This window comes from Pollachius pollachius (assembly GCF_949987615.1).
Source record: "Pollachius pollachius genome assembly, chromosome: 17".
NCBI classification, from domain to species: domain Eukaryota; kingdom Metazoa; phylum Chordata; class Actinopteri; order Gadiformes; family Gadidae; genus Pollachius; species Pollachius pollachius.
The window spans coordinates 9,019,779-9,038,443 of NC_136950.1; the positions used below are offsets into that span (position 1 = coordinate 9,019,779).

General features: G+C 44.9%; 1 protein-coding gene across 1 annotated transcript in view; it reads left to right on the forward strand.

Annotated features, from left to right (window-relative positions):
* The first annotated feature begins 741 nt into the window (after window positions 1–741).
* The window catches only part of asap1b (ArfGAP with SH3 domain, ankyrin repeat and PH domain 1b), a 44,091-nt gene continuing 26,167 nt past the window's right edge, over window positions 742–18,665 (forward strand). The window contains exons 1-3 of the mRNA XM_079754760.1: window positions 742–1,567; window positions 15,306–15,378; window positions 16,850–16,995. Of these exons, the coding sequence (XP_079610886.1) occupies window positions 1,442–1,567; window positions 15,306–15,378; window positions 16,850–16,995 (345 nt within the window). The 5' untranslated portion in view covers window positions 742–1,441. The remainder of the gene's footprint in view (window positions 1,568–15,305; window positions 15,379–16,849; window positions 16,996–18,665) is intronic.

Below are 18,665 nucleotides of genomic sequence, written 5' to 3' on the forward strand. Positions count from 1 at the left end.
GCTGGCCCTAAAGTTAAATGGAAAACTAGGTTTTCAAAGACAACTAATAGATTTATGCCAAAGTCTTCACAATGGGTGAACTATCTAATTAAAATAGCAATAACACATACATAATAGATCATTTTCTTTGGCAGAACGATTTAATAAATATTTAACTCGATGGGTTTTTATAATGATATCTAATTTTATTAATTTATCGCCTTTGTAAGGTTATGCGTGCACATTGAAGAAATCAGCCTACCAACAGAACCCTTGACTACACAATTTAGGAGGACCTCCACAGGCTGCTTGGTAGGTCTCCAAATTAGCTGTTCTAATATACAGATAAAGCAATCCGAATGGATCATAATTAACATATTAAAAACTCTTATACATTTAAAATATAATGTTGTGCATACGCTAGTATTGCTAGATTAACCTTTTTACATTGTGCCATTTAATGTTATCTCATTGTGTCACAAGATAAATATCAGCTATTACATATTTTTTCCCCGTTTTTGTGGCTTATTGACCCTGTGTTTAAACTCTGTCTAAATAAAGTTTTGAAGGAAAAAACGAGTGAGGGCGAACAACGCTAGAAGGCACGAGTGCGTGCGAGATTGATAGAGAGAGTTAGAGATAGTGCGAGTGAGAGAGCGAGGGACACTGAGAGAGAGAGAGAGAGAGAGAGAGAGCGAGAGAGCGTTGGAGGGAGAGGGAAAGAGAGGCAGAGAGAGAGAGAGAGGGAGAGAGAGAGAGAGAGCGAGCGAGAGAGAGCGATAGAGGCTGCGAGTGTTTAGAGGCAGCCTTTTGCATTAAAAGGATAAACCAAAAAAGAAGACAATACCAAACCCTCCAATAAGTCCCTGGGACTTGCAGCCTTTGGGCCATGTGAACGAAAGAGAAAGACTCGACATTTTTCACCGTGTTGGACGCCCGTCGTGCTACTGAACATCTGTAGAGCAGAATGAGGGCATCCGCTATTCTCTAGTGCGTTTTCTATCTGGGAGCTTTAAGTGAGAACCACGGTGACATCGCCTATAAAGACGCGGTTTTGAATTCTTTTTTTTTTATTATTGGAAAACCTCCACGAAGGAAGCGAAAGACAGTGAGGACCTTCGGCGGAATTCCTCTCCGCGCGTCCCTTGGGGACTGTGAAGTCATTCGAGAAGTCACCGTCTTTTGGTCAAACCGATATTAGTGTGTGACTCAGGCTTCGTGAGGACATTTATTCGTGTATTTGGCTTGTGTACGTGAGTACATCCGTACTTGTATCCGACTTGTATCTGTGAGGACATCAATACTTGTGTGTGACTTGTATGTGTGAGGAGAGCTGCTTTTTCCTTCCAACGGCGCGCAACTCAACCCCTGTTTCGTCTCAGCCTGGTTCATGCTTTTGTCTTTTTGACCACTTTGTTTCAAACCGACCCACCTTCTTGGGCTTTCTCCCCCCCGCGGAAGAATGCCGGATCAAATATCGGTGTCGGAGTTTCTCTCCGAGACCACCGAGGATTACAACTCTCCGACCACGTCCAGCTTCACCACCCGGCTCCAGAACTGCAGGAACACCGTCAACGTGTTGGAGGAGGTAACGGCACAGTAGACCCAACTGATACACATAAGTCCCATAGCAGGCCGATCTGGGTCCAGGACCACTAGCTCCGCAATAAGACCCGAGAACAATAGTCTGTTTGAAACATGCCATGTACAACTCATTGTTTTTTTAGGCTATGATTTCAATCCCTTCTCATATTTTATAACCATCCATGGGCCTAACGGTATTCACAAGGTTAAATGTCTTTGCGAAGATACGATATAACGTAGCATATCAAAGGGGTGCAATAAACCCGCTTGTAAAATAAACACAATTACGCTCGCGCTCATGTATAGGTTGTACTTTATTACAGACTAGTACATGACCACACACTCCTGGGCTCAACCTTTCAGTTGATGAAAGAATCCAACAAATATTCACATTCCTCCACTCATATCATGGTCCTCTGGGAATGGACTAGGGGTATAGTGAACAAGTATGTGGCTCCTCCATTTAACTTTGTCTTATATTGTGAATTATTTCCAGTCAGTTCATTCAAATGGAAGGGTGGGCTGGCTGTGGATGGCACTGGGGGAAGGATGGAGTGCATTTTGGCCTACAGCTTACTGCCTGCTCTCTTACATAACTCCCAGTTTCTAAGCGAGCTGCCAAGCACTAGCAGAGAGCTGGGGGAGAGAGAGTAGAAGGGGAGGGAGTAGGAGAGAGTGAAAGAAAGAAAGGGTGAGAGAGAGAGTAAGAGAGAATTCTAGCCAGTGGGGGAGTGAGAGAAAGAAAGAGAGAGAGAGGGAGAGTAGGATTTAGAACTACAGGATTATGGAGGCTGCCAGCACTAGCCAGAGATCTTTAGCCACTGTCCATCATGTTTTTAGTTACAATAGACCTGATAACAGTCAGACAGAGCTACAGAAAAGTAGGCAGGATGGTACACCATACACAGTGAGGTAATCCGGTCATCAGGTGTTGGTGAGCTTATTTGTCATCTCGCGACTGAATGCTTGCCGTTTCGATCCCTGCCTCCTTCTGTGTGTTATCTTCTTACTCATCGCTTTGCGTGGGTTTATCACTGCTGTTGGTGAGAATGAGGGACTGCGTGGGTGATTGTGTCTGTATTTGTGTGTGTGTGTGTGTGTGTGTGTGTGTGTGTGTGTGTGTGTGTGTGTGTGTGTGTGTGTGTATGTGCATATGTTATTGCAAGGTATAACATGTAAAGCATTTTATAAATTCAGTTTATTTGTGTTTTAGTGATGTCCAATAACCACCGCTGACCTCCAGCTTGCTTTTGGTTTGAACCCCAGTGTCCACAGTCACCAGTAGGCACACATGAGCAAGATGTCCAATTAAGAAATTCTTGAAGAGAGTCAGTAAAACGGCAAAAAGAAAATAGCAGTAGAAGTGCACTAAGACATTATTATATGTAGCGTATGCACAGACATGATTTGTACATACCCACACACATACATATACTATGTTACAGACATAAACACCCATGTACAACGTACACAGCAGCACTCAGGAAAACCACGTTCAGGCTTTAATGGAAGGAGCCTCAATGTGGTTTCAAATTAATTATTTCCTACTGCTCTGGTGTTTCTTTAATGGAAAGTCACTCTACACTCTGCTCCAAATTCATTTGGTCATTTAACTGGATTCCCAATTGAACCACCTTAACTTCCTTTGCATTAGTGTGTAGAATAGTGTCCAACCAAAGAAAACACAGATCCTCAGCCACCAATGAAATACAGAATGAGGCCTCCTGTGTGTTTGCAGTGATCTCAAATAGGGAGAAGCAGCTCTAATATCCTGTCTCAAGATGTGTCCTGTTATAATGGACTCCCACCATCTCACTACACATAAGACGATAGAGATGCGTTCTATGTGTGTATGGTGCAGGCGTCCTTTCTGAAATGAGGAAGTAGGAGCAACCACATAGATCAATGTTGTTCAACTCCACCCTATCACCACGTAAAAGCTAAAACCTCTTTGTGCATTTATGAGAAAGGAAGGATGTGAGAATGAGTAGTTGAAACAGATATCTCAGCTCGAAGTGGACAATGGCCAGAGTTTCCATTCAGTGTAAGCAGGCAGTGTAACACAGGTCTATGCATCAGGCAGGCTTATTATGCCAAGGTAGCAGGTAGGGTTACCAATCTAGCATGAGCATCACAGGGTTAGCATGACAGGGTTAGCCGCATGGAGGGTTAGCATTGGAGTCTTCAGCGCAAACGCAAAACATCTGTCGCCGAGGACAACGCTGTGTGGGCTCGGCTTCAGTAGCCGCTCTGGAATTTCTGCAGAGATCACATGGCGCGCGGTTCAGTACAGCGCCAACAGAGAAGAGCAGCATATTCCTTTCATCAGCAAACAAACACACGACTCTAGGGCCGTGACACTGTAACTTAGCCAATCGACGGATAGCGCGAGGTACGGTGGGAGGGCCCGGAACAGAATGCAGACACAGCCAATGAGGTCAGGAAGGGAAGGTCAGGAAGTCAGCAGAACTTATTTTTCCCACAATTCCCCAGGAGATCCCCTGGAACACAAATAGTACTTATTGGTTTTCTGTCTGATAAAACGATGACCACTGAATTAATCTCAGGGTTGTGTTCCCACCACCCTGGCCCTCAGAAGGTGGTTTAACCACCCTGTGATGTCACGGCCAGACAAGGAGTCAGTTGTTGGGTGGATTTGGTGAAGCTCTAGGCAAGGTTGGGTTTCTGTATGGATCAGCTGTGTCTCCAGTGTAGTGACTTCCTGCCTTGTTGACAGGGTCAATAATGCAGAGGAACAGCATGAATCTTTAATGATGTAACCTGAGGTGAGACGGTGACCCAGCAGGGAGCTGACGCACTCTCACGGCTGATACTGATCAATGGATTCCTTTAGGAAGACAGAGAGAGAGGTAGAGGGAGGTAGATCGGGGGATATATATATATATATATATATAGAGTGGTAGAGAGGGGTTAAGAGAGAGGGATATTGATAAAGGCTAGCCAGAGGGAGGTGGAGAGAGATGTAGTCAGTTATATAGAGAGGGAGGTATACAGAAGTAGTGATAGAGGAAGAGGGAGGTTGAGAGAGTGCAAGTGATAGAGGAAGAGAGAGCCAGTGAGGCAGTTAGAGAGATGGTGTAAAAAACATCTAAAAACAGATAAGAATACACTCATTGCACAAGTACAACACAAGGCAATTCATTAAGCTGATCCAACCATATAGTGCAAAGGTAGCACTGAGTGTAGGTCATATATATTTACATAAAAAGGTGAGCAGAGCGTAGAGAGAGACAGTTGGAGACCGGGGAAGAGAGAGAGATGTTTAGAGCGCAGTAGAGAGTTGGAGAGAGGAGTAGAGAGACAGAATGTATGCATATGTTGAACCTCTTTTGGCCGGTGTAACGTTAGGAAGTCTAGATTGTGCAGCACCGCACATCTATTATTGATCCCTGTATAACGAGCCCACAAAGCTTCCTGAGCACCAAGCTATACCTGACCACACCTGGTCAGGTTGCAATGCTGGACACACTCGCCCATTATCCCTTCATCTTCTAGTGGTCTCTGGTAGCTTCAGACAAGCGTTAGGCATTCCTTGCCTTTACCTTTAATTCAGGTTAAAGGCGTTCACACCATACGGTTGGTCACAGAAATGTTCCGACGTGCAGAGCTAAGAATTGTAGCCCATCGCCCGTGCATAGCTAGTTTGCTGGCAACACAGGTGGTGACATCATCCCTGCAGGAGATGACATAATTCCTGCAGTAGAGTGACATCATTACTGCAATAGCTGATAACCTCGCTCCGTGTGCTGCTATCATTACCGCATTTCATCTACACATGCAGTGATCACCGTTGCACTGCATGTGTTGACGTCGTCACTGCATGTGGTGACATCACTGCACAAGAGTCGACATAATTTCCGCATGAGATGACATCATTACGGCATGTGGTGACCTCATCAATGCAGGAAGTGATGTCATCAATGCAGGAGGTGACGTCATCAATGCAGGAGGTGACATCATTATTGCAGTGGGTGACATCATTTTATTGGATAATGGAACTGTTCTGTTTAAATGTTGTATTATATACATTATCTATCAGAAAACATAATTTTCTTGGTGGGCAAAGATGATAGCAGGGGTGTGAGTTAGAATGACATCCTCTTCCTCATCCTCCTCTTTTTCATCATCTTCCTCCTCATCGTGCTCATGTGATGTGGACAGCCGAGGAGAAGTGCGTTCCGCTGATCCGTGGTTCTATTGTACCCATAATTCCACATGACGTCATTCTGAAAGCGCTGGCCGTTTGTTAAGGCAAGCGGGGGTGTCTGTGTCATGGTTGTCTGTTTCTACTCTGGTCACTATAATCTGAAGCAAAAATCGTTGTATTTTTCGCTATGTGTCTACCATCCTCCGTCGCTTTTTCTGGCTTCTCTCCTCTGGCTGTGTTCTGTCTTTCGTTACGTATCTGTCTTGCTTTCCGTCTCTCGTTTTCTCTTTCCCTCCTCTCTATTTCCTTCGCCCTCCCCCCTCTCTTTCTCTTTCCTTCTCTCTCTCGCTCCTTCCCTCCCCATCTCTCTCTTTCTCTTTTACGCTCTTTCTCTTTCTCTCCAATTCTTTCTCTCTATGGTTCTCTTTCTCTCTCTCTCTTTGTGCACTACAGATAGGACTTTGTGTGGTGCTGCGCTTTTATTTTGCTGAACCACTAAAAGCCCACGATGGCCACGCCGAGGGAAGCCCTGTTATGCATTCCTCCCAGCATGCATCTTTCCTCCTCCCCCCCAGCATCACATGGTCGGGAGAAGGGAAAATGTTGTCTATTCTCTGCAAACACTAACGCTGAGCCCTGACCTCATGCTGAAAGGATGTGACTACACACACTTCCACTGGATCTCCCACGATGCACTGCTGCCCCACCAGATCATTAGTTACCCTGACCTTAACAAAACCAAAACCCTCTACTTCTACTTGACCCATCCACAATTCCTGACTTAACCTAACTCTGAAACCAAAAATTCACATTTTCAACCTTATATCTAGCTAACGATCCTTAAACCTAATTTAGAAAAGTAGAGCTGATGGTCATTTAAATGTATTGTATAATTAATCATTATGAACGTTATTGATATGATGAAGGCAGTCAATTTGTTGAAGCCCTACAGTATTTAAGGAACAAGGTTGTCTTTTTGTTCTAGATCTAGGTTAATAATTCAATGAAAGGCAGTCTATTTGTCGTAGTGCGACACTATTTAAGAATAAGGCTTTCTATTTGTCGTAGATTTACATTATCTGATGTAAAATATCCGTGTTAAACAGTTCTGAGGACATGCAGACATGTGACCTCTCCATCTTGGTCACATGACATGCTTATCTAGCCTACGGTCAACAACACACAGCAGTCAGTGTTTCCAGTAGCCGGCTGCGGTCCATCTCTATGCCTCTGTCATCTACGTCCATGAGGTTATTACACAGATAGCACTGTATTCATAAACAACGAGTCAATTCAGGTGACCGATTCGGTTGACACAGCAATATAAGTACAGTGGAGAAAGGATATGTACATTGAATTATGCAGTCGCTTTTCACTGGCGCTGTTCTGTTGATGAATATGCATGATTGAGATGATTTTCTATACAAATATATACAAGTAGAAACTAAGTAAATCTATTTGTATATCAGTGTGCTCTCTATTTGTTACCATCTCTGTTACTCTTTTGACTCAAATGTGTTGGAATTACAATTACTCAGTAAAACATTGAAGTGCAGAGGAGGGAAAGAGCGAACACGGCAGCGCAGTGCTGTACTGAGCATCTCCGTTTACGTGCAGTCAATAAGCCTGTAATCGGTTTTTAGCACAGCAAAGTAAAAGTGAAGCATAAATCAGTATACAACAATTTAAAAACGAATAACACAATAAAACGACCCCGTTATTTATCCGTAAATGAATTCTCATCTCTCCCACTTGGTCTGTAATCGAAACAGATCCTGAGGAGTATTTTTAGTTCGCCTTTGTGTGGAAGGAGGCCAACACACTGAATAATTAAGACCAGCGAGACCCTTTTATGTAACTGCAGTTACCATCCTAACAGATAAGAAACGTCAGGATGGCAATGATTGTGTGCCCCCCCCCCCCCCCCCCCCCCCCCCCCCCAACACGCATTCAGCACCCACAACAACATCCTGTCTGCTCTCGAGGTAAAGCGCGCACGTCCAGGTGAATCGTCTGGTCTGATGTGCTCACCAACGCGTGAGCACATGGTCGCCCCCCATGGACACCGTGGCGTTCTGTAACGCAGCGCATACGTGGGCGCGGGCGGACTCCAATGTGGTCTCCCTGTGAGCCACTTCGCAGAGTCTGGATCCGTACAACAGCATGTTGGGCTGAGGGCCCTGGACTGATGGGAACACAGGCCCAGGCTAGTAGCCCAGGGTGATCTGGCCCAGGCTAGTAGCCCAGGCTGATGTGGCCCAGGCTAGTAGCCCAGGGTGATCTGGCCCAGGCTAGTAGCCCAGGCTGATGTGGCCCAGGCTAGTAGCCCAGGCTGATGTGGCCCAGGCTAGTAGCCCAGGGTGATCTGGCCCAGGCTAGTAGCCCAGGCTGATGTGGCCCAGGCTAGTAGCCCAGGGTGATGTGGCCCAGGCTAGTAGCCCAGGGTGATATATGTAGTGCAGCTGTGGACAGGAGGGAGTGCCGACAGCTGGGACTCGCGGCGAATATTCTGGCCGCCCCTGCTGCGCCGAGCCCAAACCCCTTGGCAGGACATCCTAGTGTTCTGCACTAGTGTCCCCCCCCACCCCCCTCCTGTCGGTACGAAACGCCCAGGGGGGAGACAGACCGCAGACAGGGGGGATCAGGGGGTTATCTGGTCTCATGTCCAGCAGTAAACCAGCGGGAACCCAACCCTGTGTGTGTGGACATGTGCGAGCGTCTGTGTGTGCGAGCGTGTGTGTGTGTGTGTGTGTGTGTGTGTGTGTGTGTGTGTGTGTGTGTGTGTGTGTGTGTGTGTGTGTGTGGCCTCCCCACTCCAGGTCCTGATCTTTTGCTCCATAAACAGAGCAGCAGGCTGGCTTCCTCAACCCCGCCTGGGGGGGGGGGTTCTATAGGTCCAGCCTCCACCTCCTCTTCCTCCTCCTCCACCTCACCCTCACCTCCTGGTCCCTGCTGTTCCCCAACCAGCCCCACCCCCACCATCACCCCTCTGGCCCTCAGGGGGGCTTCAGGGAGGAAGTGGGAGATCAGGGAAGAGGCTTTTTTTACTGACCCTGTTAGACCCGGGGGGAACCACTTGGCACATATGTTGGCTTACCTCATTTCCTGTCCCGTCGGCGTGCCGGGGATCATGCTAGAAAGTTGGTTAGGAGAGTCTTGTGTTTAGGTCAGGGTTTCCACAGTCTACCTGAAGACATCCAAACCCCTACTTGCTCCTTAATGACCTATCTCTGTACTGTCTAACCCCTTCCTGCTACTTAATGACCTATCTCTGTACTGTCTAACCCCTTCCTGCTACTTAATGACCTATCTCTGTACTGTCTAACCCCTTCCTGCTACTTAATGACCTGTCTCTGTACTGTCTAACCCCTACTGCTACTGAATGACCTTTCTCTGTACTGTCTAACCCCGACCTGCTACTGAATGACCTGTTTCTGTACTGTCTAACCCCGACCTGCTTCTTAATAAACTGTCTCTGTATGATCTAACCCATACTAGCTCCTTTCTGATCCATCTATGTACGATCCTACCCATACTAGATTCTTTCCGACCTGTCTCTGTATTATCTTATCCCTACGTGCTCCTAAATTACTTATTTGTATTCACTGGAAGTTGCTCTGGATGAAAGCGGGTCGGCTAACTTATCGTAGTGAACGATAAGCATCTGGGGTTTAACAGTCAAAATGTGAGAAAGTTACACTGAGAGTCCAGTGGAATGCGGTCTGAGATTAGAGGAAACCAGAGAATGTCTTCACAGGACTCCTGTGAAGGAAGCCAGGCTTATCATCCGATCACTGATAAGGCGGAGATAGGCGACATGCTACTTGGACATGTTTCCTTTGCTTGGGGTTGTTTTCTTGCTATGCTACACTGCTGTTATGTTCTGTATGTAATGTAAAAATACAGCATGGTGGTCTTTGGCTGTATGTCATAGTGAAGTATTACAATGTGAACCTTCAGGCATACTGTGTGATTTGACTTAACATAACACACAACGCATCTTGTCTCTACGGTAGATATGTTTGGCTTTGGGCTATGAATACTATTGATGGTACAGAGTTATGGATTACTTGTGGTTAGAATTGGGCCAATTTGGGCCCCCTGTTGAATTCCCTCTTGAATTCCTGACCCCCCTTATCATTCTTAGGTCAGGGACTATTCTTTAGCTGTTTCGTTTAAGATTTCTTATGTAAGGATATGAATAGTGACTCCAAATGGATAACATGCCTTACGTGGTTGAGGTTGTGACCAAGTTGTATGTGTTTGTGTGTGTGTGTGTGAGAGTGTGTGTGAAAGTGTGTGTGTGTGTGTGTGTGTGTGTGTGTGTGTGTGTGTGTGTGTGTGTGTGTGTGTGTGTGGGGGTGTGTTTATGTATAGGTTCATTTGTGGGTAGGTTTGTGAGTGTACATTTTAGTTTACACATTTAAATTCTTTAAACCTACATTTTCATGTTCAAAAGTGTAATTTACAAATTTCTTCCTATTTTTTTCCAAGGTTCCAACCCTTAATAAAGACAAAATCTCAAAAGACGTTATCATCAGGTGGTTTGTATATATTATGGCGTCTTCGGCTTCCCTGTGTCTTACAAACCCTATCTCAAAACAGGCATTGTGCATGTGCTGACAAACAAGAAGTGAGAGGAAGGAAGTGTGCCACACACATACCGGTACACACAAACACCCACCCACATACACACACACACACACACACACACACACACACACACACACACATACATATGCACACGTCATCCTGAAGAGCCACCGGCGTCTACCTATTGGCCTGCTTTGTACCACCAGACCGATATGAAAACACAGGATGGGGCAGATCTCATAGTGTAGCCCCCTGTTTTGATTGGCTAGGATGGACCCTTTCACAATAAAATACCCTATGCTAATCAAAGCGTGCCAATCCTTGGCTAGTGGTAACTGAGTGGCATCTGAGGTGTGGACTCCATTTTGTACTATCTGGCTGCCACCTGGTTTTCTTGTTGCCCCATTGTAACTAAGATTGACCGTGTGGCAGGTGATGGAACCCTTTCATAGATCACGGGACCTTGTCTTCTTCAGAAAGTGGAACACCCTCTTATTTTTTAGTGAGACGGTGGCCCAGTGAGGAAGGGATGGATTCCCACTTCCTGCCACCCCACCCTTCCTCTTCCTGTCATGCCAAAAGCTGGGGATGTCCTAGTTTAAAACTATTTACAGCTGTATCAGAGGCCTAGACATAACCCCCAATCAGTGACCGGGATGAGTTTGTGTAGAAAACACAGTTAAATAGATTGTCACTGATAAGTTAAGGCTACAATTTAGCCTGAACTTAGCCATTGTGTGTTTCTGTGTGAATGTGTGGATGTGTGGGTCTATGTGTGTGAGAGAGTGTGTGTGCGGCCATGAGTCTATGAATCAGATTTCCTGATTTCTGATCTGAGTGTGAACAGCCACAGGCATGAGGAATCTGTTTCCATGTGTTAATATTTTCCATTCTTTCTCTATTTTTGATTCTATGATCACTCAGTATCATATTATTATTAGTATTATTACTAAGTGGAATAACCCAGTTGTCCCTAGATAAGACTAGATCAACTGATATTGTACTTCTATACCTATCCCATCCAAAGGTAAGGAAGTGATGTTACAGATGTCTTATAATAATCAATCTTCCTGTTCGTCCAGTATCATATTAATTAGGGCGAATAACCACGTTAGATCAAGCGATGTTTCTGAACGCTGATCGCATAAACAGGATCTGGTGCAGGATAGTCTAGTAGTGTTGTTGTGTTTGTCACCCTAAAGGATCTGGGTTCCATCCCCAATGTCCGCAGTCTACCTGTATTCCTAAACAGCAAGGTGCCCCTAAGCCCTAACTGATCCTTAATAACATGCATCTATAAAATTCATCAAAATTCATCAAGTCTTGTTGGATAAAAACGCTGTCTCAAAAGATTAAGTAAATAATTAAACAGGATGTGATGTCACAGGGTGCTGGAGTCTAACGGGCCTCTGTGTGTGTGTGTGTGTGTGTGTGTGTGTGTGTGTCAGCAGGGATAAACAAGCTGAATGGTCACAAGGGCAGCGGGCTGCAGCGGGGCGTGTGTTGTGGGGGGGAAGGGGCTATGGACCCTTTAATAGTCGTGCAATTCCTGTCTTCTAGGGACAAATGGTGAATTTGCGATTGTCTGTCTGCACACAGTGGTCCAGGCTAGCTGCTCTGGGCTGCTGTATCTCTCTGTACCCAACAGCTACTGCTCTTCCTCGGGGAGAGAGCGAGAGAGAGAGAGAGAGAGAGAGAGAGAGAGAGAGAGAGAGAGAGAGAGAGAGAGAGAGAGAGAGAGAGAGAGAGAGAGAGTGCTAATGCGAAAGATAGATAAAGAGACAGACAGAGAGTGAGGTATATAGTTAAAGAAGACTGGGATAGGAATAGATGAAGAGAAACACAGAGTGAGAGGGCAAGAGAAACAGACAGATACAGAGAAAGAGGCATAAAAAGACGGATAGAAAGAGAGAGAGGTAAGGAGTTAAAGGGGTGAGCTTGAGTGCAGCTGAGCTGCCGTGTATTTAGAGCACGTCTGCGGAGGAAAGAATGTTGAGGCGCAGCGCGAGCCGGCCAGATTCCGTCGCCATGGTTACCACGCCAACTGTCAGCCAGGGCCAGAGAATCCCCTCAAGAAAATAGAGGAAACGTCTCCTGGTGATGAAATGACCAGGTTTGGGTGGTGCTATAGAAAACATATCTTAGTGATGTATGAACATATTTGGGTGGTGCTATAAAAAACATCTCAAAGTGATGTATGACCAGGTTTGGGTGGTGCTATAGAAAACATCTAGTGATGTATGACAAGGTTTGGGTGGTGCTATAGAAAACATCTAGTGATGTATGACAAGGTTTGGGTGGTGCTATAGAAAACCTCTCATAGTGATGTATGACCAGGTTTGGGTGGTGCTATAGAAAACATCTAGTGATGTATGACCAGGTTTGGGTGGTGCTATAGAAAACATCTCCTAGTGATGGATGACCAGGTTTGGGTAATGCTATAGGAAACATCTCCACTTGAGTAAGAACTGCAGCACAAGTGACAGTTATTTTTATTTAGTTAGTGCCACTGACCTGGCACTAACTAACCCCCGACAATACGACTTCTACCTGCTTCCTTTCAATTCAGGGCCACTTCCTGTTTCCTGCTGGACCAGAAAGCAGCAGCTCTGGCAGAGAGGATAACCCCTTAAACAGGAAGCAGGAAGTAGAGACAGTTTCCTGTCACTGCTCCTCTAATGATGTCCATCAGAAAACCCCCTCCCCCACAAGCCCCAGCTTATTTTTGTTTGTGGTGTGTGTGTGTGTGTGTGTGTGTGTGTGTGTGTGTGTGTGTGTGTGTGTGTGTGTGTGTGTGTGTGTGTGTGTGTGTGTGTGTTTGTGTATCCATATGCATGTGTTTACAATATTAGCATGTCCTCACCCTTCACGAACACACTGTCGACCTCGGCCCTCCCGGCTCCAGCCCAGTACAGCGACCCCACCTTCTCCTTGTGGGATTCACACTACATTGTGATGTGCAATATCCTCCAAACTTCCTATTCATAGCCCTGGACACAATAAAACAGCACAACTTATTTGGGGTGGAGGAGCTGGCAACCACAAACGTTTAGTCACTATGGCCGAGTCATTTGCTAACCCTCCCAGTGTCTCATGCTGGAACTGGTTGGCGGATTTACACTAAGCCTTCGCTGAACAGAATCAACCTTATCTTGGCGATCAAGAATCTGGTGGGATTCTTCCCAGTTGACTGTGCTGTACAGAGATAACAATCGCTACAACTGCAGCAGCTACTGCCACCTACCCGATCCGTGAAGTAAGACTCATGGCCGACCAATCTAGATAATGTAGCATTTTTTTTTTCAACCCTATAAAGTTGATGTAAGGTGGAGAAAAACTGGAGAAAACCCATTCGAGATCGACTCAACCATGCCAGCTCCAAACAGACCCCCTGTTGGGTTTAAACCTGCCGCACTCAGAGCACAGATCCCCCACGCAGAGTAACAACGTAGAATCATAAATAATGCAATGCAAAGCTCCTTTAGGAGTAAACACACATTAAGACCAAACTCTTTGGTGAAACAAACGTTTCTCAATTGCTTTCTGGTTTCTCAATTGCATTGCATGGATGTCATTGTCATGTGACGTCTAAATCACCAATCAGAAACAGCTATTGGAAAATCCCTTGCAATGACCAATCCCGATTCCTTCGTTTTCGTTTGTGTGGGTGTTTGTGTGTGTTTTATATTTTTTAATCACCGTAGAAACAATTTGTGGAAAGAACAAGGCTGTAACCCCAATCTGTGTTTTAAGCATGCTTGTATCAAACCTTTATGATTAATAACGCCAGCAGAGAGGATTAAGGGTGACCTTTTTTGGCGGGCAGCACCAGCTGTCACAAACTCGCACGCCATATGGGTCAAACTGCCGCAGAAAGATATTCATATAAAACCTGAAACTAAAACAACTGTTAGATTTACCAGACCCCTTGCGGGCCAACTCAGATTGGTGTTGCCCAGAATAGATAAATAAATGTGTGGAATGGTGGTTACAAGTGAGGTCACCCACAAGGCGCCACTATTTACACAATATCATCTGTGTCTTTAGGAAGACTGAGAAGCCATAATACAATATTTACAAAACAATGGTTGTTTCTGATTAGCTGATGTTAGTGTCAGCTGATGTGACTGCACAGTGCTGGCATGGAGTCCTAGTACATGTCTTATTGTTGAAGGCCTCGATAGCTTCTATAGTGACACAGAGTAGCCCTTTAGAGAGAATAATGTGTCGGGACTCGAGCATCCAACTCAATTGGTGCTTTCATTAGATGATGCTCTTTAGTATAAACCTCTACAAAATGCTACTATAATCATCATCACTAGTTAACTACAGTAGTACAACTATTGCTGTATCTCCCAGAAAGGACTCAATAACACAACACTATAAATATATAATCAATAGCTTTTATGGGGATACAGGGGTTAAAGATCATTTGGTAAGGTCGAAAGGTCATGTTGGGTGGGTGGTCATCTCTTGCCAAAGATAGCTTGTGATCCTGTCCTTTTTTACACATCTGACTGCATTGGATCTTGGGTTGATGAGCTTCTACTGGTCCTTGTGTACTAACAAAATATCTGCCATTAAATGCCCTCTAGCATATACCCCGAGTTTCACTTAAACTTAATATTAAACTTTGATCTCCAAGTCTTAATCGCCTATACAGTAAGAAGTCGGAATGGTGTAACACTGTCCGTTTTCTGCTTAGTTCTGTTCTCTGCCCTCTTGTAGTTGCCTTTACAGTAAATCTTAGTATCTTTATTCTAATTGTAAACTTAGTTCTGTCTCTCCCCTCTTGTAGTCATCTTTACAATAAGTAAGTAGCTAATAGTAAACTTAGTTCTGTTCTCACCCCTCTCTTAGTCAGCTATACAGTCAGTAAGTAGCTAATAGTAAACTTTGTTCTGTTCTCTCCCCTCTTGTAGTCTGCTATACAGAGAGAATCTAATATTAAACCCAGGTTTCCTCTCTGCTCTTGGTCTAGGCGTTGGACCAGGACAGGATCTCCCTGCAGAAGGTGAAGAAGTCTGTGAAGGCCATCTGCAGCTCTGGACAAGGTGAGACGGTGCTTTGTAAACATGCTGAGCCTCAATGTGTTTAGCAGATGGACCCACGTGTCCACGTTCACCACCGACAAGAGGAAACAGTCTGGGGCAGAGACACCCCCGTGTTTAAACATTGCTCCCTTTTCTATTAAGACTGCTGAAAGCCCTTTTCTGGAACATTTAGCATCTAGTTGCTAACGTTTAGCATCTGGTTGTTAAAATAATCGTGGTTTACGCAAATTTCACACAGTGCTTTAAAACCAATGATAAATGGACCACATTTATATAGTGCCTGGCCAGCCACTAACACCAGTTACCACTCAAAGCAGTTTACATCAGGCCTAACATTTAACAGCCTTTATATCTGTTCACATTTACCTATTTACATATACCTGTTCACATTTACCTGTTCATATATACCTGTCCAAAGTCACCTGTGAATGTAACTAAACTCCTCACCCTGGGTCTGTTGTTTTTATGATGCACTATGTAAATGGTGCTAAATAATATAGAAAGTTAATGATTATATAGAAGTAGAGAAATATGGCTTGTTCTGCCTTTTCATAACAAAACCATCAGTCAGTAAACGTTTTCTAAAAAAATGGTTATTAGACTAAAACATCTTAATTTGTATTTGTCCGTATTTGCTAGCCTGGCCACGTCTCCATGGCAACAACACGATCACCACGGCAACAACCTCAGCATCACAGCTCAAAAAACTAAAGGGATAGCAATCCGTTGAACTGATGCTTAGTTTACCATAATGACCATAATTACCAGTATAATATTTCAGAGCTTCAAAGAACATATGTTCAGTGAATTTAGTCTTATGCTCAAAAGAAAAATATTATATTTGCTGCTGCTGTCACAACCAGGACTCTAGTAAAATAGATGTTTAATCTCACTAAGACTTAACTGGTGAAATAGAGGTTCAATAAAATGAACACAATATAACAAAGAAAGCATATTATTCTAAACAAACACAACTTTTGTGGTCGGTGTCCATGTATCTGTTGTAGAACCGAGGATGAACTGAGGATAGGATTATTACCACAGTACTACTGGTGCTGATACTACGCTACCACTACCAATACTGATCCTATTATTAACTGGCCTCACTAAGAACTCGGCTTACAACCAGCAGGCCTGGGGGGGGGGGGGGGGGTTATGGTTAATAACAACGACCATGCCCTGTCCAGCAGGTCAGGGGTCAAGGTTCAAGAGTGGGAGGGTGAAAGGGTGAGTGGAGCAGCTGGGTCAAGCAGTATGGACCATTCGGGTGGTTTTCATTCCCATGATGCATCTGAACCGTCCGGGTATTTGATTAAGCAGGATCAATCTCCAGGGTTAGGGTTTAGGTTTAGCGTTCTTTAGCTCATCCTGATTGTAAGCTTTGATTGTTCATCTCAGATTGACTTGCAAGCTGCTCTATGTGTAGCTGACAGACTCTATGTTGTTGTTGCTTGTGACCCCCCAACCCCAGACCACGTGCAGAATGAGGAGAACTACGCCCATGCTCTGGATCGGTTTGGCGGTAACTTCATCAGCCGGGACAACCCTGACTTGGGAACGGCCTTCGTCAAGTTCTCCTCCCTCACAAAGGAGCTGTCCGCTCTGCTCAAGAACCTGGTAAGCCCGGTCGCCATGGTTACCGCCGCCACATCCAGGGCCGAAAGGTTACATAACCTCATGCCGTGTGTGTGTGTGTGTGTGTGTGTGTGTGTGTGTGTGTGTGGTTGTGTGACTGAGACTCCTGCTGAATTATCTGTCCAGCTTCTCTCTGTCTGTCTGTTGCACTCTCTTTCTTGCTCTCTTATTCTCTCTCTTGCTCTCTCTCTAATTCTCTCTCTGTCCGTCTGTCTCTCTCCAATTCTCAGCTTTTCTTTCTCTCCCTCTAATTCTCTCACTATCGCTCTTTCATTCTCTCTTTCTCTCTCTCTCTCTCTCTCTCTCTCTCTCTCTCTCTCTCTCTCTCTCTCCTGTGTGGCTGCCAGTGAGATTAGAGTCCATAAATACACTCAACAGTGAGGACCCTGTGTGTTTGTGTGAGTGTGTGTGTGTGTGTGTGCGTGTGTGTGTGCATGTGTGTGCATGTGTGAGCTTTCTTAATACCTTCTTAAATTAGTCACCTGTTGACTCTACCTTCATGTACTACCTTTGGTATTAGAAATACCATTCTTTCTTAATCTCTCTCTCTCTCCCTCTCTCTAACTCTCTATCTGTCTTTCTCTCCCTCTCTCTGACTCTTTCTCTCTCTCTCTCTCTCTCTCTCTCTCTCTCTCTCTCTCTCTCTCTTACTCTCTCTCTCTCCCCTGTCTGTATACTTTATGGATGTTGCCTTGGGCTTATGTTAAGAGAATGTTGTGTAAGATTACAACACATAGCTTGTTTTGTTAAAGAGTTATATATGTAACTATCTATCAGTCCTAGTATTGAATGCAAAGCAGAATTTCATATACCCATTTATTTAACGTGTAAATAATTAATTATTGTATCAAAATAAAGTGATAGTCAGCGTTGTCTAGCAATGAGCAGAGACACTGATGATTGGCTTTAGAGAGACACAGAGATAGGAAGGGGGTCGGGGGAGAGGGGAAGGAAGAGAGGGAGGAAGTGAGTTTAGAGATCAAGAGACACACAGATGAGTGGGTTCAGAGCGAGAGAGAGGGGCATGGGGTAGGAAGAGAGAGTTTAGACAGACAGATGAGGGGCTTTAGTGAGAGAGATAAGAGAGGGGGGCATTTTGACATTGTTATTGTATTGTATTGACTATTACATTGTTTGTCTTATTCTTGCATATTTTTTGCCCCGTTTGGTGCTCTATTGTAAATGTTTGTTTCTCATGCCAATGAGGCCGTTTGAGAGGGACAGTGAGTATTAAGAGAAAGAGTTAAGAGAGTGGGCGAGTCTAGAGAGAGAGAGATATATGGGCTAGTGATTCAGGGCCAGATTACGCGCACTAGCGTGAAGTGCACGTGCGGGGCTGGCGAGGGGTCGGTGGGGGGCCAGGAACAGATTGATGTGACGTCGACATCAGCAGCAGCTCCTCAGAAGCCCATTAGCACTCATTAAACTCCTGTTTACTGTGTGTGTGTGTGTGTGTGTGTGTGTGTGTGTCTGTGTGTGTGTGTGTGTTTGTGTGTGTGTGTGTGCGTGTGTGTGTGTGTGTGTGTGCGTGTGTGTGTGTGTGTTTGGCGCCTGTGGTTATGCATGTGTGTCTGTTTGTGTGTATACTTGGATCAAGACAACAGCTCTTAAAGACTTTGTGGGGCTGTAAATGACCTCACTGCTGAACCCTG